A 26462-nucleotide genomic window follows, 5' to 3' on the forward strand; every position below is an offset into this window, starting at 1 on the left:
AGACTGTAGGTGGCGCTGTTTTCCCTTGTTATAATGTTTTTAGAAATATGCTGGTTTTGTACGGAGCCCCAAAGGTAATATGCTGATTATTTTTTAATAACTAATATATTGAGGCCACGAATTACTATGTTGAAGCCACGAGTTACGTTTCTCACAACCCGTGGCCTCAATTTATTATTTTTCTGGCCACGCCTTATTAAAAAATAATCAGCATGGGACTCCATAGTTTTGGTCAGACGTGTTTCAAAAGAGAACAGAAGTGACAATAGTATTTCAGAGCCTTTACAATAAACAGTAAACGGTCACAAGATGCCTTTTGTGTAAGAATCTATTGTAAGTGCATAAAGACAAAAAACTAACACTGCGAGTAGCCGGACCGAGTCGCCGGACCGTGTGTACTGCAGGTATTACGAAAACAAGATACATATTTCATATTATTAAGCTATGAAAACCACTGCAGTGAATGTTATTAGAAAGTATAAAAATATGTACAAAATATCAAAATCGCTGTTCGTCATTTTCCCGTGATGCAATTCGACAGGGCTGGTCCAGTTGAGCCAAGATGGCGGACGTTGAGGAGCAGCTGACTGTAGAAGAGAAGGTATGAGGCAAAAAATCTAAACTTTTCAACTTATTTCGCCCCATTGCTGTTCTGCGGACAGAGGATTTTGTTTGCTCTTTTTGGCCTTGACTTATTGTAACTACTGTAATTAGGAATGCCTTTCTCCGAGCAGCGGAACATAGCTTGCGAGGCTAGCTATCAGTCGTATGGAAATGCGTGTTGAAGGCATTGAGCTTTATTGAGTTTAACATTATTAAAGTAAGTGACTTTCAGATGAGCAGTGCTGGCTGGTTGTCTCAGGACTGCACGAAGCTGGAGTTCGGAGTCGTATTGGAATTTTCTGTTCCGCCTTAACTAAGGTTAGTGCGGGAGTTACATTCTGGCGCCTTAGAGGCGCAGAGCAGAACGGCTGCACCATTTAAGGTGGAACGGAAATTCGAATAAAAAGCCAACTTCAACCAAGTTTTTTTGTTTTTTTAAACTGATTTGAGTGGTCGATTACTGGCGTGGCTAACTAACCATCTGGGATTCGGTAGGGTGTATCAGCGCATTTTGGCTGGCTGTGTGTATGTATAATCACCTACCTATCTACGGTTATAGATACCAATACGGTGTAACGTTATCCGATTGCACGTTATGTTGTGAACCCAGTAAATGTAATTTTACTCTTTCCGTGCCTTCAGCTGTTGTCTTGGCGATTAAGAGTCATTGATTTCCACATTAACTTCATGGCATTGACATTTGAGCGCGTTACTTTGTTAGTTACAAACTTGCTTTGGCGTAAAATTTGTGTAATTAGAAGCAACTTTCTGCTATAGTTTTTGTGTTTTGGGGTGACATTACAGCAGCAGAGTTGAGTGCTTACCAGTCAGCAAGACTAACTTAACTCGGAGCTGTTTTTAATACGTCGTCAGAAGGTGGTGTTTATTTCTCTGCCGTCTGTGCCTTGTTTGTATTCTCAGCTGGCTCTCATTGACCCAGCCCTGACTGGGCGTGCTGCTGCAGGCAGGCAGGCAGGCGCTTGGCTCTTCCAGCGGTTTCCCCTCCGCCCTCCGCCTGCTCTCCACTGCAAGCAATTCGCTCTTCCGGGGTGGAAGATCCCCCGCTTCGCTGCAAAGCTTGCAACAGTCATGTGGTTAGACTCATCATGTAGAGACCAGTAGACGGAAGACATAGGTATTTCAGTTATGCTTTGCCTTGGAAAGCCCACAGTGATGTTACTTCACACTGTAATCACCTTTTCTCCTTTTGACAACAGTGAGCACTGCACTGACTCACTAGATCTTAAAACATAGACCTCTCTATCTCTCATTATTATATAGGCTGTAGTAAATGTAACTTCAGTGTGTTGTCATTGTGATAAGTGAAGGTGATGTTGACCTTGGCGTTCAAAGTGGATTGGAGTTAGATTAGTTTAGATGAAGTAACTTGAAATCGTCTCATGCTGCTTGAAAACAGTTTAACTGCATCACGGAAGTAAATGCCTTAGGCCTGTACAGAACACTTTTGACTTCCTTCCTCTTCTTAAAAAAGGGAGTTAACCAGACTTATTAGCCTGATTCAGGCACAAAATAGACATGTAGTGGTCCCCATTCTAAAATTTTCTCACAGTTTTAGTATTAGTGTTGTTTTTGTTATTTTTTTTTTCTGCATTTTTTGCATAAACTATTTATGCTATTTTTGTAAGACAAATTCAACTTTAGACTGTAAAGGCTACGATGCCATTTTTTTCTCTGGTTTTGATAGTGTATCCTTGAGTATTGGCCAAGACCAGTGCTGATCAGATTTGTTTTTCTCTTTAAAAACTACTAAGCTTTAAAATGAGCTATTTTTAATTGAAGCACTTAATTTAAGAAGAGCATTTTTAAGTAGGTCATCATGTCCAAACTGCTCAAACACTCTACTACCCGACTGAAAGAAGTGCACAACGCATGACATGTCTCGTGTGAAGTATTCCAGGATAGATTTGTTACAGGACTGAATCACTTTTATTTACATCCGATATAAGATCCAGCATTTCTGCTGGTGTCAGCTTGATACGGATTCCTGGTATCGGATTGATGCCATCTCTAGTAAAAGGTATAACTTTAATTTCAATTAAAACTGATTGCAAATAGGCTAATTAGGTCTGTCCTATCTAAAATGTTGTGGTACGTGTAAGTGCTCTGTGTTAAAAGAACAGCTCATTCATAACACTTTTTAAATGAGAAGAGGTTTTACTGCGGTTCTCCTGATAAATTATGCAAGGTCAGAAACTTTGTAGTAGCATAATTGATGCACACAAGGATGCTAACTAGACTGGTAAAGTCCACGTACTGAGCTTGTTGGGCTTTACTGGTTACTGTAACCTTTTAAAATTAGAGTGCTTATTGATTTATGTTCATGCTTGCCTTGAAAAATAGATGGCAAATTGATTTTTAGTGTGTCATTTGTTGTAAGTAACTAAACTGTTGCAGAATTGGAACTTATAGTATAAGGGCCAGTCACAGTGGCACCTACAGCATCAAAGTGCTCTACTTCTTAGCCCAGTTCTCGAAATGTCTGTGGTTTAGAACAACATCTCACTTGCATTTACAGAACAAGGCTTGCATTTTGCTGCCTACCAGGGCTGCACAATATGGAGAATATATCATACTGAGATTTTTTTGTTGCGTCTTGTGATTGTGATATGCCTTGTGACATTTTTAAAAACACAATTATGAACCCTTAATGTGACACAGTCAAAAACAGGCTTTCGGCCTACCATGCCACTTTAAGAAACCCATTGTCCAGTAAAGTTTGAGAATCTCAGTACCAAGAGCAAAGCTCTAGGGAGAGGCCATATGGTCTAGTGAAAACCTACTCGTCTACAAAAAAATGATTCCAAACTTGCTAATTCATCTTACAGAAACTACCTCTTCCACTTTGATGAAACAGAAGAGCAAGCTCTTCACTCTTTACTGAAGATAGAAGCTCATTACTGTCCGTCCCTAAATATTCCCAGGTCAAATCCTAGAATCAAGAGTTTCATAGGTGTAAAGTGTTGTGTGGATGTAGGGATCCAGCCAGTCAAATAACACCATGCAAGGAATGGAGAAAGTCGCTCAGCAAATGACTGAATTCAAAGAAAGGAACTAAGCATTTCTGCGTCGCTGTGCATACTGCCGCTGTGCATACTGCCGCTGTGCATACTGCCGCTGTGCATAATGCTGCTGTGCATAATGCTGCTCTGCTGACACTAATTTAGAAAGGAAAGTGAGATTCCTGTTCCGTTCCATTTGTTTCTCTTACAGTATGCTGAATGTGTGAAAGCAGATGTAGTCACATTAGAAAGGAGGGATTTTTCTGGTACAGTTAGCCCTTTTTTCTGATCTGAGGATGTTTTTTATCCTTTGGGCTGTCTTACAGTGGGTATATAGGTAAAACTGATCTTGGAAACGCTCAGAAAGACAGAAGGGAGAGAGGACTGCTCCTGCAAACCTTGGAAGGAAGCCACATTGAGGCCGCTTCCTGTGAGCTGTGCTTTCTGTAACCTTGGTGCCAGTGGGGAGGGGTGTGTCCCAGGCCCCTAAGCTTAAGCTGCTAAGAAAAGCCCTCACCCTTCTAAGGAGTGGCCCAAAGAACTGAACACTGTAGAGCGCGCCTCACTGTCCTATCGGCCTGAGTTAAACTGCAGGGTTTCCAGACTCACCCCACTGTGACCTAGTTAGAATGACTTCATTTATTGCTCAAAAGTATTTTAAATAGCTGATTTGAAGTATAATAAATGTTTTAAAGTCTTTCTCTCTTTCTTTTTCTGTTTTTCTTTCTCTGATATTTGCCCAGGTCCGGATTGCTGCAAATTTTATCATCCATGCTCCACCAGGAGAGTTCAACGAAGTATTCAATGGTGAGCACTGGGTTTGGACTACATATGGACTCAGCAGGAAGTCTTTTCATTCAGAAAAACTGTTATGCTTTAGGCAGAGAAATGTGTATGTGATTGCCCAAAGACTGTGTAGCAGTGGTTCAGGTTCTAACTTGGCTCATGAAGTGCTTCAGAATTCACATCAATTTGTTAAAAAAAGGATGTGTCAGAACGGAAATATCTGAAATTTTTCCCAGGACTGGAACTGATAATCATGCTTTTGGGAATAACGTTGCATAACATTATAAAGCGTTCCAGTCGTAACTTAAACTGAGAATGCTGTTTTGTGATTCCAGATGTGCGGTTACTGCTCAACAATGACAATCTGCTCAGGGAAGGAGCAGCCCAGTGAGTATTTACTTTGTTACAAAACTATATGCAGAACTACTCTCTACTTAGCTGTATTCTCTGTAATAAACCTGGGGTCCACAATCACCCTGAACAAGTTTAGACGTAAATTGAAGCTCTCCTCCAATTGTGGCTAAAATTCACTCTTCTATGTTTAGAAAGTTTTGGGTTTCTTGCTAGAACAGCATGGCTTTACACAGATCAGTTCCCACACAGAGTACAGTGTTGGCACTGTAGCCTCATCCATTCATGAGTGTTGCTCTTTACAGGTCAACATGACTAATGTTCTCATGCTGTTATTACAGGAAAATGTTTCACTTAATTAAGTTGTACTCTTTGTTTTGGAGGTTTTTTCCAAAGGTCACTTCTGTCCCACTTGAAAGCTAAAAGTTCACCTTCTTCCTGTTTTTGAATTGATATGAAGCGTGAAAGATTCTGATGTGCTAATTACACTTTTTTATCAAAGTTATGGGTTAAGATTAAATATTTTGAAATAGTTTGTTTAATCTGGCTCTAGTCAGAGATCCTAATGCTGGTGGAACACTTGCTTTCTCTCCATGAAATAGTGCCTTTGCCCAGTATAACATGGATCAGTTTACTCCTACCAAGCTTAAGGAAGATCAGGTAATTCACACTTTCATATTGGTTTAATGAAACATTAAATATGATAGGATTGCACAAGCCAACAATGTCTTTAATGTCTTAATTCACAGTTGCTTTTGCCCTTTATTACTTTATTTAGCCCAAGAAAATGTGGGCTTGTCTGTATATCTGTGTGTAGTCCAATGTAGTTGTCACCAAAGGACTCAAAGTAATAGTATGGCAAAAAAGAAACCTTAGACAATTTTCCCCACTCCAAATGGAAAAATGGTGGGGTATATGTTTCCATTACTCTACAATAACTACATTATCCTTTGCTCCAGTGCAAAACTAAAGAAGCAAAATTTCAACTATCAAATTAGAAACTACATTTGTAGTAGTGGTAAAATTGTGGACATTTAATTTTTCACTAAATGATGAATCTAGGTGGTGAATTAATAATACTGTGTTAAAAATTCCATCAAAATTGCAGGTGTTGATCACAGAGCATGGAGACCTGGGAAATGGACGCTTCTTTGACCCACGGAACAAGCTGTCGTTTAAATTCGATCACCTGAGGAAAGAGACAAGCGACATAAAGCCTCATGAGGGCGAGGCAGCTTTGGAGCCGTGGAGAGAGGCATGCGACACTGCACTGAGGGCCTACATCAAAGAGCATTACCCCACCGGAGTGTGCACAGTGAGTGAGCTCCAGCTTCCTCTCCATCTGGGTCTTTAGACTAGTCTTAGATCTTTCTCCCAAATTCTTTTCCCTGCACTCTTTTCCTCAGATTTCAAAACACTCACAGAGTATTTCTCAAGGGGGTGTAGTAATAATATGGTTAGTGCTTCACAAACTTTCTCTTATTGCCTCATTGTAAATAACGTTTCCACCCCTTTCCTCTAGCCATTTGTTTTTCATTACCTGTTCAAAGCTACTGCTTGAGTAGGTCATGTCTCTGTCTTATTTCCTGTAGGTTTATGGGAAAACTATTGACGGCCAACAAACGATCATTGCCTGCATCGAAGGACATCAGTTTCAACCCAAAAACTTCTGGTAAGATCATTTTGGTATCTGTGTCACTTGGATTACTTAATTTTCAAACAAAATTAGGACACATGACCTCTTGCACTCATTGTTTGGTATGTTGGCTTCATGACCAAGTGAAAACTGGCGTGTTTCCCACCTACAAGTAGGAAAATGCACTGTAACGAATGTCCCTGCATGCACATCACGAAGTGGAAGTGGTGAAGCAGCTGGGAGTCATTTTCAAGAAGAGGATTTGTTTCGTTTGAGGATTTGTTTCATTGTGTTTTACATGAAAATCATGGAGGGAAAGCAGATCACAGCCATTATAGCGGTATCTCTGTTTACCGTGCTGAGTAGTGTTTTTTTTTAATCTACTGGGGTCTCCATAAAAAGCGACGTGTGTTAGAAGAAAGTTCTAGTAAGTTTATGATCACAGCAATGAAATTTTAGCCAAGTGGTAATACTTTAGTGAACTAATAGCTTAGTATAGCCACATTAGGAACTAAGCTATAGGCGAAGTTAACTGTTTTGTTCAGTTCCTAGATAATGAAACACAGGTAGAATTTGCTTTCCTGAGACAGATGCTGATCAAATGTGAACAATTTGAGTGCAGTTGTTTAGCCTGCTGAGAGTTTCTGGTCAGCTGAAGTAAAAATTAGAAGTTCAAAATTGTGAATTCATTGTTTTTCTTTTGATGTCTTCTTTCAGTGGTAGTAAAAAATACAGACTATTGGCTAAGCACTGGGTTAAACTTGCTCAGTTTTCTTTAAAAATGTAGTTTGCATGACCACACAATTCGCTCAAACCTGCTGCCCCCCTGTTCTTGACTAGAAACACTCACCAGTGTCCATTTTTATTAGCAGCGGTGTGCACACAGGGTAACTTATAACTCCTGCTTGGAAAGCTGGAGTTTTTAGGAGCACTAAGGAGTTACAATTCCGTAACATCTGTAAAATTGCAAGTTCCCAGTTGTCATGAATGCAGCGTTAGCCGATCCTCATGAATGCACAGCTTGGCTTCTCATCCTTCTCTTTTAGCTCCTTACACATTCACTCTCTTATTCTAGTTCTGTTTTTTCTTAATCTGTTTATTCTCAGTTGAAATCTTCTGTTCTTTTTCTTTTCATTTGTTATAGTCTGTGTACTTGTTTGTTCTGTTCAGTATATTACATGTCATATGTGTGTGCACTCACCAAGACAGACTTCTCATATGTGTAGCATACTTTGTGACGTAAATGAATTCTGACCCTGATTTGCAGGAATGGCCGCTGCCGGTCAGAGTGGAAGTTCAGTGTGTCTCAGGCCACGGCTCAGGTAGTGGGCGTGCTGAAAGTCCAGGTGCATTACTATGAAGACGGCAATGTGCAGCTGGTCAGCCACAAGGACGTTCAAGACTCTATTGCTGTTTCTGTAAGTTACTACCACTGGGTTTCTGTATTAATGGTTAAGAGAAATCGTTACTGTCTAAGAATATGGCGACATAAGCCGCTAAACTCTGCTCAGGTCTTGAAAGAGTCTTTTCTCTTCCATAATATACTTTGAACATTGCCTCTAAATACCCCGTTTTATCACATTACGTAACATTTTTCTATACATCTTTGACAGAATTGCACTGTCAATGGAGATTCTACACTGAAAATAGTGGCAGCATAGCTTAAGCCTAAACGAGCAGGGGTGTGTAGAAATACAGGCCGATATTCAAACGAGCAGCTGTTTGATGTTGCTAATAATGGACTTAAAGTTGAAAAAAAAAAATACATATTCTTCTTTAACTGGCATTTACAAAGGCAACTTGTGAACTTATGCAGAACAGCTGCATCAGGCCGCTCTATGTGCTTTATGCTTCACAAACACTTTATCAGTGTGGTTAGCTCTTGAACTTCCTCTGGGCCCATATATTCTCTAGAGGAAGTTTGTTTGAAAGTGTGACATTGGCCAAGAAACAATTGAAGTATTCTTTTATCATTTATTCTTTCAAGTATTGTTTTCTTTTCAACCATACATTTAAACTTGTGTTGTTCTTGTTTATTGTTTCCTGTTTAATCATGCATTTTCCTCTTGTTTGTTTAAACAGAATGCAAAGCAGACTGCTGAGGAGTTTATCAAGGTTATTGAAAATGCAGAAAATGAATACCAGGTATGGGACTCTCACTGAATTGACTGAACAAATCTACTGAATTGAATATAATGAATTTCTTGCAGGTTAACAATCCATTTTCATCTAATGTGATTTATAACAGTCCTCCTTGTAACAAGTAGTCATAAAACAGCACTCTGTTGTGTAAAACAGTGAAACCAAGAGAGTTTAGTGCTTTCTTTCTCCTCCAGACGGCAATCAGTGAGAACTACCAGACCATGTCGGACACCACCTTTAAAGCCTTACGCCGGCTGCTTCCCGTCACTCGCACCAAGATCGATTGGAACAAGATCCTCAGCTACAAGATCGGCAAAGAGATGCAAAACGCTTAGACCTGACTCGGCATGCCAACCCTCTGCTCGCATTACAAGCCAAGAAACGAACTGAGAGGGGCCCAGACCTGAGCTTGGGGCTGGGGCCAGGCTTAGAGCACAGGCTCCTATAAGTGTGCTAAGAAATGTGTTTCTCTCGTTTGTTTATTCTAATTTTTTTTTTAATTTTACAAAAGCCAAGGTTTAACCTCAGCTAAAGAGACTGCCTCCTTTTCTGTATTGTCGGAAGGCTGTGAGCTTGTTCTAATGGGTTTAGCAACAGTACTTGCTGTTGAACAAATACCTCCTGCAACACCAGTGCACAGGGTCAGAAATGTATTCCCCCATCCTTGTGTTTTTGTCCCCACCTCCCTGATCATCACCCCTTACGCACACCGTGCTCAGAGGGACTTTTCTGGACGTAGCGTAAACTTTGTTCTTGATGACATGAAAAATCTCCATTAATGAACACATTTTCTGAAACATGCTTTGGAGTAGCATTTGATTTTGATTTTAAAACTAGCTTTCTTACATAAAAACCTTTTAAACCAGAGCTTTTCAAATGCACTTGAACTTTCGTCTTGATCAGATGAACAGACTGAACTGCCTTTGTCAGTGAAAATGGTCCGTGGTAGTTACGCTTAGGCCAAACTGTAATCTAACGAGCTTTTAGAAGTCCTGCTCGCACTTCAGGCTAATACCATCTGTGTGAGCTGATAGCTTAGATCTTGATACTTTTCGTCATGAACCAGAAGGTTTTTGTAGTGTAGGTGAGCACAGGATTCTGTCTAGTGGTCCGTAATGCCTGTGCTAGTGTACTGGAGCTGAAAGTGCGTAATTTGGGCCTCTACTATTTTGTTACTGCACTCAAAGCAACAATTATCAAGTCTCAGATTATCTAGATCATGCCAACATTTGATTTTTACATTTTTTTGTTATTTTTTTAAATATGATTTATAACCTTTGCAATCATGTTCATGTAATCCTAATTTGTGCCAAATCTTTCAGTAGTAGTTGTTCATTTACTATTATTGGACATATTACTAAATAATAACTGTTTTTTTGGCTAGTTTTTTTTCTGTAGCCACGCACAAGTTATGCAAAACTAAAATATGTTCATGGTTACTTGGTTAATTGTTAATTTTTAATTATCTTTATTAAAATGTAAATCCTGTCCAGAAAACTACCCCCTGGAAGTCTAGGCCATATGAACACATGCCTAATCCTTGATGCTTATACCACGGTTGTTAGAAAAAAATGAATACTTAAAGTATCTAAACGCTCTGGAGATCGTTTTTGAGGTGTGCTCTGTTTGACTGGTCAAATGTGCGTAAACCTTGAAAAGGTTTCCCTTTTTCTTGTCCACATTTGATACCTTTTTCAGCCCACCTTGTTTGGTCAGCACAATAACGGATCTCCTAAAAACAGTGTTTTGTCAGGTGTTATCATGTAAATGTACTGTCATTTGATGGAGTTTTTGCCAAAGTAAGCAGCACTGTGTTGGTGTGGTCCACAGTTTCAGTTTACGGATGTAGCGTTTAACGTCCCCGTTTGTTTGATTGGAAATGGTCAGTTTGTCACCCCCTGGTGTCTAAAACTGGTATACTGTATGCAGTCACACAAAGTTTACTTTTGATCTCTGCCTCCTTCCCAAGCATTTATTACTATTTTATACAAAGTGTATGAACAAATATGATACCAGAGGAATAAAGAGATTTGCACCAACGTACTGCTTATGGACTTTTTATTGTTAGGTTTATTGAAAAAAGCCCTGCTATTTCAGTATGTTTGCACAATTAAATTGTTAAGATGTAAACAGTCATTCAGAGTGGTTTAATGTTAAGTACGTCACTCAAGAGAAACTTAGCAAGTCAGAATTGTTCACATTGATGGTGGTCATAGGAACCAGACGTCTGACACATTTAATGCATCTAAAAGCTACCTCAGAAAGTTATCCTACAAAAGTGTGACGGATACACAGTGGAGTGCCTGTTTTATGATGGTTTTTATTTTAAAAAGTTTTGGTTTAAAATGTGCTTTTGCACCTATAGTAGAAAAGGTTTTTTTTATTATTAAATTTAACGTTTTAACAGTCAATTGCATTTTGAGGGAAAGCATGTATAGATCAGAAGATCACATAATTAATAATAAAGTTAAAAAAGAGGGACGTCTCAAGTTAATTCATTTGGCTCACTTGCAGATAAGATTAGATCGTTAGAACTCACTGGAGGTAAACAGCTTTTTAAAAAATTGTACACGATAGTCGCCAAATATACCATTTTCAACATTATATAAAAAAGATAAAAAAAAACTGTAGATATGTTTAGGTTCATTTTGGACAGTAAATAAAATTGCTGATCACTGGTGACAACACAACAGTTTTCACCAGTGTACAGCGCATCAAACCACACACACATTTTCTAAACCGCTTAGAATACGTGTTTTAGAATACGTGTACCTTTTTTTAAGTAATATTTTTTCCAGTATTTTTTCTACTTTAAATGAAGCACAGAAGACATTGTTCGCCCCTGTAAGGAGTTTAAATCTGATGCTTAAAGCGGAAAAATATAAAACCGAAAACGAGTTTTTAATAATAATAATAATACCTCATGAGCAGCGCCCCCGCCCCTCCCCGCGTGCCCATAAGTAAGAGTTGACCGCCATCTTGTGGAGAGCTGGTGCTATTACAGCCTTCACTCCCCAGCGATTCTACTGTTTATAGCCATCCGGTGAAAAATGGCGGACGACAACAGCAGTAATCCCCAATCTCACGGATTTGCGGAGAAATTAAAGTCCTGGCTGTCCTGGTCCTGGACCTACGTGTGTGCAGTTTGGTTCGCCATGGTCCTCACTATGGTTTACGTGCTGCGGAGTCCGCTGAAGCTTCAGGAGTCCGTCACCGCCGGTAAGGTGCTGAAACAGAGCCCGCTGCTCCCTGGATACACGGAGCTAACTTAGCTTAGCTGCTAACAAAGTTTTCTGCAGTTTGTTTTCACACATGTGCTGTTATCCACTCTCAGCTTAGCTAGCTAATTGCTGCTGCTTTAGTGTAACTGAACAGGCCAGTTCCCGTGAGATGTAATTGCTACGGTTTGTTTTAACGTAATGCTAAAACTCAGAGTCTTGGGGTTTGGGTTTTGGAGCTGTCAGTCACAGGAGTGTGTTTTGGAGCAGCTCCTTATCATGAAAATGCCGCTTCTTAGAGGTCGAAATAAGTTCCAGGGGGCGTTTATGAAGTCTTTCAGATGGAGTAAGTTAATTAAAAATGAATGTGTCAAGGTGTTTGTTTGCTTTGCCTGAAGTAGTCCTGCCTGTAGACCTGTCACTGGATGCACATCTTTTAGCTAGTCTTTTATGACTGAGAACAGTCCGTATCATATGGTACTAACAGTTTTCCTCTTTCCTTTTCCTCCAGCATCCATGTTTTTAAATACTCTTACACCTAAATTCTATGTTGCACTCACTGGAACCTCCTCTCTTATCTCTGGTCTTATATTGGTAAGCTCTGTCTTTGTCTTAACAAAAGTTAGTCACTGCAACTCTGGGCAAAAATATTGACTAAATGTTGTGATGTCACAAGTAAAATCACTGTGTGGTTTTGACTACTTTGAAATGAGCTTGTAAGCTGTGTGAAATGTGAATGTCTTTCTCTCACTCCCTCTTTTTGTTTGTTAGATATTTGAATGGTGGTACTTCAGAAAGTACGGCACCTCCTTCATTGAGCAGGTTTCTGTCAGTCACTTGCGTCCTCTACTTGGTGGCGTGGAGAACAACAGTTCTGCAGGCCTCTTCTCCTCAGCCAATGGAGAGGTGGAGCAAAGACCCAGCGTTTCAGGTAGCCATGCATAGCCTACAGCAGTGTTTCTCAACTCCAGTTGCACTGCATTCCATACCATCAGTGTATTCCTGTCCTGAACTGTTTAGGTTGTACAGATCGTCTGCTGTCCAAAGTAACAGTCAAAGATCAAATGCTATTTGGGCCGGGGGGGGAGCTGGAAGTTAAATGTAAAAGTCTGGTTTAATGTATATGAGGGAAACTCAGATCATCCAATCATAGTAGTAAAAGCCAGTGATTTTAACATTTTATTTATATTTTTACATCCTCATCTGGTATTTTTTTTTTTATTGGCTGTATTTGAAACAATTACCATCTATATGTAAACACAGAGTACTGTAATAGATCAAATTAGTTGGCTATAGGAAGATTCTATTTGTATCTACTGCATGTATCTACAAGCATGAGCTAGTTATTTGAACATCTTCACTGTAGCAATAAAACCTACCTCTAATGGTAACTTCACAGGAGAAAGAAGCACATTCTTAACTTTTATTGGTCCATTCATCATAAAATTTTAACAAATCATGAAGGGCGGGTGACTTTTTTAAATTCTGTAAAAAAACAAACAAACAAAAAAAACACCAAAAATGGAGATACAAAGTTTTGTTGTGACAAAAAATATATGATATAATAATAATAATAATAATAATGCACAGTACAAAAAATAATATAAATTTTATTTAATAAGTACAGATCAATAAATACAGATAATATAAGGTGTCATTGTGGTTTCAAATTACGGCATGTCATTGTTTATTTTTTTTATTATGGCCTAAAATGTCACACAAAAATCACATACCTGTTCACTTGTAACAGTTTATTTAAATGTTTCAAATGGTTTTCGAAAACATTCTTTTTATGTTTTCCACTAATTGAATAATACATCTGTTCTCAGAGTGTAAAGTATGGAGGAACCCTTTGAATCTTTTCAGAGGTGCAGAGTACAGCAGGTATGATTTCCCTGCGTCAGTGTTGTTTGTTCACTGTTTGTTAACAATGCAGTTTTTTATGTCATGATTTGTCCCTGTAGTCCTGCCAATCTCATCCTTCTTTTTTTGACTCTCTCTTCTGCAGGTACACCTGGGTGACGGGTAAAGAGCCTCTGACCTACTACGACATGAACCTTTCAGCACAAGATCACCAGACCTTCTTTACCTCTGACACACAGCAACTAAAACCAGAGGACTCTGGTTAGTTTAATCAACCTCAGCTTATAAAGCTGTGGGGTACATTTACTTGGTAATTGTATGCAAGCTTTGCTCTTGGAGAAGCTGAGTTTGTGTGTGTGTGTCTAACAGTAATGCAGAAGGCCTGGCGAGAGAGGAATCCTCAAGCTCGAATCAGAGCTGCTTACCAAGCCATCGAGCTCAACCATGAGTGAGTCATTTCAGCATTCTAACGGTTTAATTGATATCCACTTTGTTGCTGTGTTGACCGGATTGTTTCTGTTCTGTTTGTAAATTTACTTGGTTCTGTTATGACATGTGAGTGTACACTTTGTGAGGGTGTACACAAAGTTTGTGATCGCTGGCTCGTCCTATGTTTTTTTTCTAAATCAAGGATATTGACAGGGAGTTGACCCCCACCCCATTTGCTGCAGTAACAGACTCTACTCTTTGGACAGGGCTTTACACTAGATGTTGGAACATTGTTGTGAGGATTAACTAATTCCAAATGTAGTGGATGGAGATTCATCACTCCACAAAATGCAGTTCTGCTGCTTCACAGCCCAGTTCTGGGAAGCTTTATACCCTTTGAGCTAATGCTTGGCATCAGGAATGAGTACCCTTGAACTTATGTGCCGCTGCTCCAGAGCATCTCTGTCTTTTTCTATGGAGATCATGCACATTGTGCGTGCAGTAAAACACCTGTGTCAGCAAAGGGTGCACCTTAAAGTAGCTGAATTCACTAATTAGAAGGATTGTCTGGATACTTTTGAACATATAGAGTGTGAGGAAAAGATATCAATGTTTCTAATTTCCTGATATAATGATAAATGATAAAATAATGACAAAAAGCATAAAGGTAATTAATGGAGATGAACATGCTGAGTTTAAATGGGTGCAGAAACACATTTAGAGGGTGGTGCTTCTGTTGGAGGTCTTCATTGCGTATGCTATATTAATGACGCAAGTGTGTTCTTTTTCTTAAACAGTTTCGGTTTTAGTTAATGCATTTTAAGATTATAATAATTTTAAATGAACAGTTGACTTGAGAATTCAAAATGATGAATTAATTTCCGTTAATCAAATAGAGAGCAGAAACAGATGGCATTTTATTTAATAGGTCATACAGGGCCTGCAGTGTTGGTGCAAAATGAACAACGAGGTGCTTTTACCTCCGACTGGCTGTGTGTAATGTTCTGTGACAGGGTGTCTTGATATCTCAGTATCAATAATCGTGAATGGTGTGAGAGAGATGTTGCAATGTTAAGGTTGTGTTTTGTAAATTAAGCAGGGAATTTTGTGAAAAGAGAGACCATGTGATGTTTTTCATTACACCATGTATATCCAGTTGTTTGACATTAGGTTTTCCTGCAACTGACACTTGTGTTCTAGCTATGGAGAGGAATGCATTTAATTGTTTTCACACAAACGCAGGGAGTGAAAACCAGGAATGTGGGCATGACTGAAATACGAAACCTTGCAGCATTTTGAACATAATTGCTCAGGCACCTTCCGTGTTCAACGGTCTTTCAGCTTAGACAAAGCAGCCTCAACAACTTAATGTCACTGTCATAATAAAATCTTTTATCTCTAGTTTTAATTTAGTGTATGCTAATGTAACAAGATTTTGTTTTGGATAATTTTGGACCATTTGTGTTTGTTCATTCATCATTAAATGTTGGTGGATGCATGACATTTTGTGTCTCGATTGACATTAGTAACTGTGGTTACTCAGTTAACCAGTCCTAGATAGAATGTACACATACATTTTTCAAGGCTGGTTGTATAATGTAGCGTTTAAGGTATTTTAGATTTAGGTTTTGGAAGGGAAAATGCCAGACAATGGGAGCCCCATGCCATGCAATGAAATGCTTTATTTCATTGCAGTGAAAGTGAAACAGCATGCAGTTTTTAAGCAATAAAACTTTTGAAATGTGTTTTATATTTTCAGGTGTGCTGCAGCGTATGTGCTTCTGGCCGAAGAGGAAGCCACAACAATCATAGAAGCTGAGCGGCTATTCAAACAAGCACTAAAGTTTGGTACAGTCACCTCACCCAACACACACACACACATATGCATGCCCACATGATAATTCTACTTGTGGTAATGTTGTTATTTATCTTCGATCCCTCAGCGGGGAAAGATACAAATCTTCTGGTGTACATCAAACGCAGACTGGCCATGTGTGCCCGGAAACTGGGACGCATCAAAGAGGCTGTAAAGATGATGAGAGATGTAAGACCAATATGCATCTCTACACGCAGGATTTGCAATAAAGGGCTTTTTCTGATGATTCTATATTATTTGTAATTACCAAACATACCATAAAAATTGACTTATGATTGTTCTCTGTTTGTCTTTTCTGTAGTTAATGAAAGAATTTCCCTTACTTGGAATGCTAAATATCCATGAGAATCTTCTTGAAGCATTGTTGGAACTACAGGCCTACGCAGATGTACAAGCAGTCTTAGCAAAATATGATGGTGAGCTGAATAAACATACATTCACACATAATTTGATTTACAAGTACGATGTCCAAGCTACATGAAAGGGGCATTTTCTTCTCTGCTTACAGATATCAGCTTGCCAAAATCTGCCACTATATGTTACACATCTGCCTTACTGAAAGCACGAGCAGTGTCAGACAAGTAAGTGTTAAATGTATCTGTTGTGTGTGAACGCTGTGTGTTCTCAATGAACTGTACTCTTCCCAGAATTAACCTAACTCATTAACATAACCAGTTGTGTTATCTTGTAAGGTAAGTAAGAATGAGATTTGCAGAGAGTAACCATGTGTATGTGTGTGTGTTTGCGTTAATGCTCCAGGTTTTCGCCCGAGGCAGCTTCTCGGCGAGGTCTTAGCACTGCAGAGATGAATGCAGTGGAGGCCATACACAGAGCTGTGGAGTTCAACCCACATGTACCAAAGGTTAGACATACTTCCCCATTCTCATAGACCTTGAAGTTGTCAGCATTCTGTAGTCAACGTGATGCTGTTTTTTTTTCTATAAGAAAATTGCTGCTATCGTGTCCTGTGGTTAAAAAACTGCTCCAAATCCAATATGTTTTGCCATATGTTTGTTTTTCCTTCGAATGTTGATGAATTCGCTGAAATACGTCATTAAGGAGCCAAAATATGATTATTGTTGTATGCAGGCTAACAGTGCTGCACACTGAGCTGACATCACAAAACGAGCAACCTCATGAGGACAGATCTGCTAGTTATCTTGCTTTGGCAGTGGTAGCCTGCAGTTTGAGTAGCTGGTGTTCATATACAAATGTTGATGTTTAATAATAGACATACTTTCGTGTAGTGTCGTTTCAGTGCGCAGGTCTGTTATCTTCGTTGTAACATTAGTCATATTTTGCTAAATGACCTTGTAATTTAGAGGATCCAATGTCACATAGGAGGATGTACACAGGACAAAACGTATCAGGTTTGGAACACCAACTTTAGAGATCATATAATCTACACCAGAAGTGTCACACTCATGACATGGTGATTTCCCACTTCTAACATACCAAATTCAACTCTTTGTCCATTAACTTATCAGTTAAACCAGAGGTGTTCAATTAGGTAGAAGTCAAAACAGGTACCAAGGACAGTGCCACAGCCCTCCAGAGCTGGAATCTCTCAGAGATTTTAGTTGCCATCACTGTTTATTCTCTTCTAAAAAAATAAATAAATAAGCAGCCCACCCAAAACTGTCAGCAGAGCAGCAACTGAAAGAACTATGAAAGTGCTGAAGAAATGCTAGACTGTCCCTAAAAGATGTCCACAGCCTAGTTCACAGAACGCCACTAGGTGCTGCTGTTGAATTGTGATGAGCTGAACTTGATGAACACAGTCAGATTGCGGAGAGTAACTGTTCAGTTTGAGTTTTACATTACAAAATACAGTGGTTAAACAGCTGGCCCAAAAACAGCAAAAACGATCCTCTTTGTTTTCCTTTTAAACTGGTCCATTTCAAGACAGTTAACCACTCTAAAGCCCTCATGTTCCACTTCTCTCTGTATTTGGCTCCAACTTGCCCATCCCCGTCACACACACGCACACCCACACCTACATGGTCCAGCCCCAGACACACTGGATCTGACTACAAAGTACACCTGTCTGAGGTGAATACCCCCCACATACATGCATGCACACACCTGGACTTTCATGTGCCAGGATGCCTGTATGTCTGCACAGCAGAGTGGAGATGTGACATACTTTTCGGTTTGTCTTAATGCTTTCGGTGAGTCTTTCCCAGCTGCATGTACTCTGTAATGCTATGCACTATTGTAGGAGTGAATTTTTGGTTGTAAAACAATATTTTCTAGGGATGCACCCATATGGGAATTGTGGACCGATGCCAGTAGCCAGTATTTTTCATACACAAATCTGTCAATGTTGGTGCATTAATGATATCTTTAAGCTGTTGTTTGATGATACTGATTTAACTGTGATATCATTGTGCATCCCTATTATTCTTGTGTGGTGTAGGTTTAATGTGATAAATGACTATTATAGTAGTACAATAAGACAAACATGGAACACTCAGCGTGCATATTTACAGTACTGACTGCCTGACATTGGACATTCGCTTTGTTGAGTTTGCCTGCACGTTCTGGAGTGCAAGCTCACTGGTTTGACCAAGTGAAAGGGTTACGAGTAGCATGAGATTCAGACAGAGGCTTAGCTGAGAAACACTGGCTTAGGAGAAACCCCCACATAAAAGGCACCAGCACTGACATTCTATCCCCACTTCAAAGGACTAAGGGAGTGTCTGTGTGCCAGGGGATGCCACCAAGGACAGCTGCCGGTCTAATGCCAGCGGTAAGCACCAAGCTAGATAGGGCAGATGGGCACACTGGAGCCATAAAAAAGGACATTTAAGAATCTGAGAGGGGCATTTTGATTGTGTGTGTTACTCCCAGTGGGGAGAATGAGCTCCTTGCTCACTGGAGTCCCAGAACCCTGGTCTGTGGTCACAGACATGGAGGTTTGGGAAGGTTACCCTGCAGCTAAACCCATTTAATCCCACTGTCCTGTCCCCCAACACCATACACTGCAGGGGCCTAGAGCTAGGGGCTACGTTCGGAAAGACACACACACACACACATAGAGAAAGCCCTGCAAATACAAACAGATTCCACACTGAACAACAGTCAGTGTAGTGTCCTTAGAATATTATGTCATGGTGCAGTAACACTTTGGCCTGTACACTACTCTCCAAAAGTTAAATCATTTCATATGAATCACAGTCATATTAATAGTTGTAATTCAACCTGCACTGTATTAGTTATTATTGAATATTCTTTATGACCCAGTCACCAAATTGGACACTAATAGTTTATACACAGTTTAAAATGTTTTGGGAACAGCAAGAAGTTATATATAATTTCTTGTCTCAGAATTACTGTGAAATGGGATTATAAAGTAACTTAAGTTTGGAAGGAGTACCATGCCTGAGGCTCCTCCTGCTTCAAATGTAACATCCTGTATATTCTCCATCCCGACCTTTGATTTCCACTGACAAAGTTTTCACACCCCATCACCACCCCATCTCCTCCCTGTTTCTTAGTCCTATCTCTTCTACCTCTGTTCATTAAGTAGGGGGCCTAGCCTTCTAGCTTGAAGTAGAAGCCACCCAGAACTCTAGCCCAAGAGTTTTCTCCCTTTCTACAGTCTCTTCTCACACTAAGATATGCTGACACACAGTCTGAGCTGAATGTTAATTTTATTCTCAATGCTATATAGTTTTCTCTGTCATTACACTCTAAAAGTTCTTATTTCTTACCTTCATTCAAATTGTTTCAGACCTATAAATTAGAAGCATAAGTTAAGAATCATACATCAATACTGACTGTATTTTATGTATCACCAACAAAATCCTTTAACTGGTGATTCCAAACCTTTGAACAGTAATCTAAGTATGTGTGTGTGTTTACAGTATCTTTTAGAGATGAAGAGTCTAATACTGCCTCCAGAGCATATTCTGAAGAGAGGCGATAGTGAAGCAGTGGCATATGCGTTCTTCCACCTGCAGCACTGGAAACGAGCAGAGGGAGCGCTCAACCTGCTGCACTGCACTTGGGAAGGCAGTATGTACACATGTACACAAACATGCAGAGGAGTATCAGTCATAGACACACACGTGCCCTGTCTACACACTCAGTAGAAATATTCATATATTTTTATTTGTAGTTATATTATATAAACTAAAATCACTTCCCTAAATGCCCTAAAGAGAAGATTTACGTTATGTTTTTAAAACTATGGAAGCCAATGCTCACAAGGAAAGGAAAAGACAGTGTGCCTGTGTTCTCTCTTGGCAAGAGTATGTCAAAATCCTGGTTTGCAATCAAAATAATGACTTATTTTCTCAAAATTTTGATGTAGTGTCTCAAAATAATTACTTGTATACCATAGGAATAACTCTGAAAGAACAAAAGTTACATTTTTGAGAAAATGCGTCATGACTTTCACATAGTTTATCAACATTTTGACCATGTAAGTCATTATTTTGAGCTAATATTTTGAGAAAATAAGTAATAATTGAGTTATAAATTTTCAGATATTGAGTCACTTAAATACTGCTGCCAGAAACAGAGGAGGAGGAAAAAAATATTTCGGCTTCGATTTAAATCTAACATTGTGAATCAATCAGTAGGCCTGAATGTAACCATGAAAACTAGCTGTCTTGAATCCAGTATATACCTTGATTTATATTAGGTTTATCTTTTCTACTTTCCAGCATTCCGGATCATACCATACCCCCTGGAGAAAGGTCATCTCTTCTACCCATACCCAGGCTGCACAGAGACAGCAGACAGAGAGCTACTGCCCTGTGAGTATGCCCTCTTTATTTTGGAATAGCAGCATCATTTAGCTTAGTTATTTAGGTTCACATGCTAAATGTGAAAAATTGCTTCTCTTTCTCTGTCACAGCATTCCATGAGGTGTCAGTCTACCCGAAGAAAGAGCTGCCATTCTTTATCCTGTTCACAGCAGGCTTGTGCTCCTTCACTGCCATGCTAGCCATGCTCACACACCAGTTCCCTGACCTTATGGGTGTCTTTGTCAAAGCCGTAAGTCTGAACTGCACTGGTAGAGTAAATTTTTGTTTCTCTCCCTGCATTTTGACTCATGTTCAAATTTCAGTGCAGACAGATTAGATGGCCCTAAATATTAAATCGAAAATTCACATTTTGTTTGACATGAGATATAAAGAACAAAATACACTTTTGGACCGTGCAGTCAAGGCTGACTCCTCATCTGCAGAAGCTCAGCAGTGTTCACTATCCAAAATCAAGTGAGCACAGTTGTATCAATTCATGGTCTCTAAGATGATTGGGTGCATATTCTGAGAACAGTCTCCATCTTTTATTAGGTCTTTATCTATGAGCCTGCTTTAGACTCTGTAAATACACCCATGCACTGGTGCCTCTCTTTAGAGGCTTTTGTTTTGGGAAAGACTCCACATAGACAGAGCATTTACGGCTGAGGCCAGAGTCTGCTTAGTGTAACACTCGGCAAGAAACAAGTGAATGAGGTAGGGAGAGAGGAGGAGAGGTGAGGAAAAGCAGAGCTCTCTGGCCAGGCCTTTTAAATGTCCTCCAGACTAGGAATGGCCGCAGACTGCTCACCGGCCATCCTTTAGTCTCATGAGTGGCTGCTCCGCACATGCCGTGACTGAACACTGGCCTCTTATTGTTTGTTTCCCTCTGTTGTTGATGATCTGTCACTGAGTTGTTTCGTATGTTGCCTTGCTTTGCATGCACTAGTAGCTACTTGTTTTTCGGAAGGACTGACCAAGAGAGTTTGTCATTGACACAGATTGTTCAGATCAAGCTTTCTCCATTGCACTCCGTGACACACATACGCACTCACACGTGTGCGGTTTGATGTCCGCTCTAAGAACAAACATGCACACGCACACAGTTCGCCGCCTGCTCCAAAAATGGCACTGTCCATGTGGAGTAATATTCTAATTTGTTCTAGTAATAAACTAAGCAATATAAGGACACCAAATCTCGATGGCCTCTATCTTTTTGTCATCCTCATTTGTCATGTTACAACACATATTTACATTACCTCTATCTATTTCCTGGATCTGCGTTAAAATGGATGATACCTCTCCAGCTCCAACGCCGACCATCGCCATTTTCCCTCCCTTTCTGCCGCCGCCGCCGCATTTCAAACTTCCTTTCCCATATTCCGTCATAAACATCTGCTGAACCGTGAAACATATTGCTTCATAAACACATTAAGCGCTTGTTTATGGTGGACTGAACTGTGGGCCTGCAAACGCTTTTCAGATGCGTGTTTCCACGCCAGCTTGCAGTTATGGAGCTGCGTGTTGGCCCGAGCTCGGAGGAGTGCTTCCCTAATGTTTGTGTCTGGCCTGCGCCCCTCTTGAGCTATGACTCAAACTGTAGTGTTCAGAGGCGCAAACTCAATCACTTTTACGAAATATTTACTACATTTTGAACATTGAATCGTCTTGAAAAATTGCAAGTTCTTTTTTATACTTTACTAACTGCTGGTGTATATAGGAATCAGAAGCATAGTTCAATTTATATTATTCTGTTTGCATAGAAGTAGCAGCATGCGCAGTGACTGTCATCAGTGATTAGTGTACCCTACATAATTTCACTCCCTCACCTTTTAAACTTTAAAACTGTTAAGACAGTTTTAAATAGTATCTCGAGAGCTTCACCATGAACGCAGGCAGCTTATAGATTGATGGAAATGTATTTGCGAATACAGGTGGCCACTGGAGGAGAGCAGCCCACATCAGAGTCTTACACAGCAAAGTGTCCTCTGATAATAGAGAAAGAAGTATAGTCTTTGTGCAATTCTAGGTGGTTAGGCGACGTCAAGCACTAGAATGTCTAGAACAGGAGTCGGCAACCCAAATATTAAGAAGAGCCATTTTGTCCTTTCAGCAAAAATCAAACCAGCTTGGGAGCCACAACAGTTTATGTCCATTTCACCATCTTGGCTATAAATATGTATCAGTATGTGCTAATGTGCTAGTATAGGCTAACAAATTTAATATAAACAAAAACACAGACTTACTTTGCTCTGCTTTAAGCTTTAGCTTAGCAATAGCTGGTTTTCTTGCATCTCCGGCAGGAAACCTTTTACAAAAGCAGAACAGTTTCTTTGCCTTATAAGCACTCCAGTTAGTTTCCTGATGCATTTAATCTGCAACGAGAAACTGTCAAACACTAAAGTCACGAAGCTGAAGTCATCTCCTCGTTCACCAGCATCTTGTTCGAATTTTCCCGTTCCACCTTAAATGGTGCCTGAGGCACTAGAACGCTGCACCATTTAAGGTGGAACAGGAAAAACGAGAGGCTGGCGAATGAGAAGCTTCAGCTTTGTGACTTTTTAGTGTTTGACAGTTTCTCGTCGCAGATTAAATGCATCAGGAAACCAGCTGGAGTGCTAATAAATGCAAACGAGTCCATTCATCTTCAAATTATCGATGTTCATCTTAAATCTTTCTCTTTGTCTTTTCGTTAGCTTCTAGCTAGGCAGGACTGTTGTCTGCATTGCTATGGTTACTAGCAGTCTGCATGCCAACCTTCAAGGTTAAGGTTGGTGAATTAGCAGTTCTACATTAACTCCAATGTTTAAGACCATTTATTGTTAAAACTGTTCGAACGATCAGCAGAGCTTTATTTTACTGCAAAGGAGGATGATTTTAATTTTATCTAAAAATCTAATTCTGTTGTGGAGCCGCAACAAGACAGTAAAAGAGCCGCATGTTGCTGACCCCCGATCTAGAATGAGGATTGGCCATAAACAAGGAGCTGTGATGTGTGGACAAATACACTTTCAAATGGTTGAAGAGGCTGTTGGAATTGCAGCATCCATCCTGAGATCAAATGTCCTAAGTCCAACATAATCTAAATGAACTACACTAAAAAGTCTGAATAAGCTCAAAAATACAGAATGTAACAAAACATATAAAAGTCATGTTTCTGAGCGATTTCTAATCTCTTTAATCTCTGTCTGTATCTCTTACCTCTTTACATTTATTTATTTATTTTTCTGTCTCTTTGTTGCTGTTTTGCTTTTTTACAGTTCTTCAGTACCCTCTTCGCACCACTGGGCTTTTTTGCAGACAAGATGGAGAATTTTATGCCTTCTTGCCTTTGGTACCAACTGACAAGAATCTAACTCCAAGCTCCTCACATACACACAGACATCCTGATGCAAATCTACTGTATGTGTAGCATTAAATGTGCTAAGAAGCTCATTTACAGACCGTACTGACAGTAATAAAATGAATCAACCATTGTCTTTGAGGGTTGCCTGTGTTCTCAATAGATTTTTTGCTGTGGTCCCTCCACTGCGCCACATTCTCACTGTGTGGAACTCCATCTGTAAATGTTTTTCATGCATATTGCTTAGAACACTTGTCTCGAACTTCATGCTGTGGCCGCTGATAATCCCATTTACATTTCCCTGCCGTGGCTATAAGGGGGGGGGGCGACTACAGTGATATAGAGCTGAGGCATCATGCCATAGCAATAGCTGGCAGAGCTTGCTGCCCTTATATACACTGAGGATTCGCAGAAGCAGTAAATCAGCAGAGTGTTTTTAGCAGGTCTCACGAACAACTGCTGTATGTAGCCCAGCGTCTGACTCTCTGCTTTACAGGATCAAGCCAGGAAGGCCACTCCTTTCCACTGTATATCTAGAGATGCACTGAAGTGTTCAGTTAGTTTCAGACTTGAAAAATACATAAATACGTAATCTGGCCTTACAAAACAGGAAAATTGACCCTAAACCTGCTCTTTTATCCCCTAAACCCTTAGTTATTACTGGGCTTGTCAGTTATGTCATTTTAAATCTTATGTAGTTGTAATCTTACCTAAAGATTTCATGAAAGTTTTGCTATCTTAGCAGTTCAGAAGGAATGTTCATGCAAAAAAAGACTTTGTCACCAGTATGTGAAGAACTTGGATCAGAAATGCAGAACATAGTGTATAAACAACCACGGAATATGGGTTTTATCTTAGTTACTAATTACTAAGTAGTGTTCTTTTTGTTCATAATTAATGACAGTCAATGGAAAACACTCCTTTAAGCCTGTGTATGGCCCAGACATGCACTGTGCTATATCCTTTATCTGGATAGAGCTCCTTTGATGTGCTGAGATGTGTATGAGAAAAATGCACATGGCATCAAAGGTCTTTGCACCACCTGCTTTTTCTGGCAGTCCTCCATAAGCGAGTGCCTTACAGAGTGGGTTAAAGAGCATGGCCGTCTTCTGTAAGCTTGCAGAAAGGGAGGAATGAGAGGAGAGGACACATGGATGGGGGAAAAAGAGGGTGAAAGGATCATAGTAACTGGAGGATGTGCGTGCTGGATCTCACACAGGGTAATATTTATTCAAAGGTCTGTTTACAAACAAACGCTGTATCAAGAGGCCAATGTCCTTGGACAACAACCACAACAGACAAGTTGACAAGTTCCTTCAAGGCAGGAAGATGTGTGTCATTAGACACCATCACAAGTTTGTTTACTGCAGCCATGGTAAGAAGAGGGGAAAATGGAACCTAATCTAAAATCTGAATCTAACCTGCAATCAAATAAAACCAATCTAAAGCCGCTCTAGAACTTCGATCTCCAGTTGAGTGCATAGGTGTGTTCAGAGTGGCATCTGTTTCCAAATGAAAACAAACTTTATGTCCACCACAAACACTTGGTGAGAAGTTTAAGAGCACAGAGAGCTGTAAACATAAACTTTGTTTGATAGTTGAGGTTAATCTGTGTCTATACTACTGCTGCCAAGGATCACTAGGTGTCCTAGATGCATTAAAAACATGCTGATAATAAGTGATCTCTATAATAATATTTGAAAATAGGAGTTCGGACTGTTTGTTGAAACCATCCGAAACTGGAGCCGGTTTCCTCTAATCTGCTCATCCTTATTGGTAAAGACTGACCAAGGGTCAGGAGAGAACGGTGAGAATCGCACAAGCAAACCAAACAGGCCCCAACCCAGAAAATCACCCCTGAATTCAACTTTGGTGTGCAGGATGTCATCTCAGAATTGAAAAGCTGCCTTGTGTAACACATCAATGTTCCCTTAGTATTATGCTAAAAAATGAATCCCTTTGTAGATTTAGTATATCTACACTCGTATGGGCATTTACACCATGAAAATGTAGATATCAAGGAACACATCACATAACAGAATCGTTCCAGAAACGTAACAGTGAGTTTATTGCGTTACTGGCCTGTACAGTCCCTGGCTTTAAATCCTGTTGAGCATTTTTAGTATAAGGTGGAAAGGGCAGTTCATAGCAAGATGGTACAGCTGTCCAGTTTGCAGGAACTGCACAATGCAGTGACCTCTGTATGGTACCACATTCCACATCATGTAGAATCCATGCCCAAGCAAGAGGAGTACACCAAGTACACTTGTAACTGAGTGATATACTGAGTGATATGCTGCAGTCTGATCCTTTATCACCATTTACTGCAGAAGTTCATAATATGTTCATGTCTTTGAGAGTGGATTGGAAGCAAACATTGCAAGATGGTTAGATTGTCCGAATTTGGCACCTTTTGTTACCATGTAAATTGCATAGTATAG

General features: G+C 39.9%; 2 protein-coding genes across 2 annotated transcripts; both read left to right on the plus strand.

Moving 5' to 3' along the window:
* Positions 1-541: 541 nt before the first annotated feature.
* capza1a (capping actin protein of muscle Z-line subunit alpha 1a) lies at positions 542-10577 on the plus strand. Its single transcript, XM_036571093.1, has 9 exons — positions 542-601; positions 4367-4430; positions 4745-4796; positions 5363-5420; positions 5869-6075; positions 6353-6432; positions 7664-7814; positions 8479-8541; positions 8733-10577. The coding sequence occupies exons 1-9, from the start codon at positions 563-565 to the stop codon at positions 8871-8873; spliced, it is 855 nt and encodes a 284-aa protein (XP_036426986.1). The 5' UTR covers positions 542-562; the 3' UTR covers positions 8874-10577.
* Positions 10578-11572: 995 nt separating this feature from the next.
* st7l (suppression of tumorigenicity 7 like) lies at positions 11573-24157 on the plus strand. The gene is made up of 15 exons (XM_036571094.1): positions 11573-11757; positions 12268-12350; positions 12528-12687; positions 13586-13640; positions 13765-13880; positions 13989-14067; positions 15808-15896; positions 15992-16092; positions 16226-16340; positions 16433-16505; positions 16684-16786; positions 19794-19944; positions 20598-20690; positions 20792-20931; positions 23939-24157. Exons 1-15 carry the CDS (start codon positions 11589-11591, stop codon positions 24032-24034), a joined length of 1623 nt encoding a protein of 540 aa, XP_036426987.1. The 5' UTR covers positions 11573-11588; the 3' UTR covers positions 24035-24157.
* Positions 24158-26462: the final 2305 nt, after the last annotated feature.

The sequence above is a fragment of the Colossoma macropomum genome, unplaced genomic scaffold (genome assembly GCF_904425465.1).
Source record: "Colossoma macropomum unplaced genomic scaffold, Colossoma_macropomum, whole genome shotgun sequence".
Taxonomy (NCBI): domain Eukaryota; kingdom Metazoa; phylum Chordata; class Actinopteri; order Characiformes; family Serrasalmidae; genus Colossoma; species Colossoma macropomum.

Coding starts and splice junctions, on each gene's coding strand:
- capza1a (XM_036571093.1), top strand. CDS start 563: ATGGCGGACGTTGAGGAGCAGCTGACTGTAGAAGAGAAG. Junction 4,431..4,744: donor GTTCAACGAAGTATTCAATG/GTGAGCACTGGG, acceptor TTGTGATTCCAG/ATGTGCGGTTACTGCTCAAC. Junction 6,433..7,663: donor TTTCAACCCAAAAACTTCTG/GTAAGATCATTT, acceptor CCTGATTTGCAG/GAATGGCCGCTGCCGGTCAG.
- st7l (XM_036571094.1), top strand. CDS start 11,589: ATGGCGGACGACAACAGCAGTAATCCCCAATCTCACGGATTTGCGGAG. Junction 12,351..12,527: donor TTATCTCTGGTCTTATATTG/GTAAGCTCTGTC, acceptor TTTGTTTGTTAG/ATATTTGAATGGTGGTACTT. Junction 14,068..15,807: donor GCCATCGAGCTCAACCATGA/GTGAGTCATTTC, acceptor TTATATTTTCAG/GTGTGCTGCAGCGTATGTGC.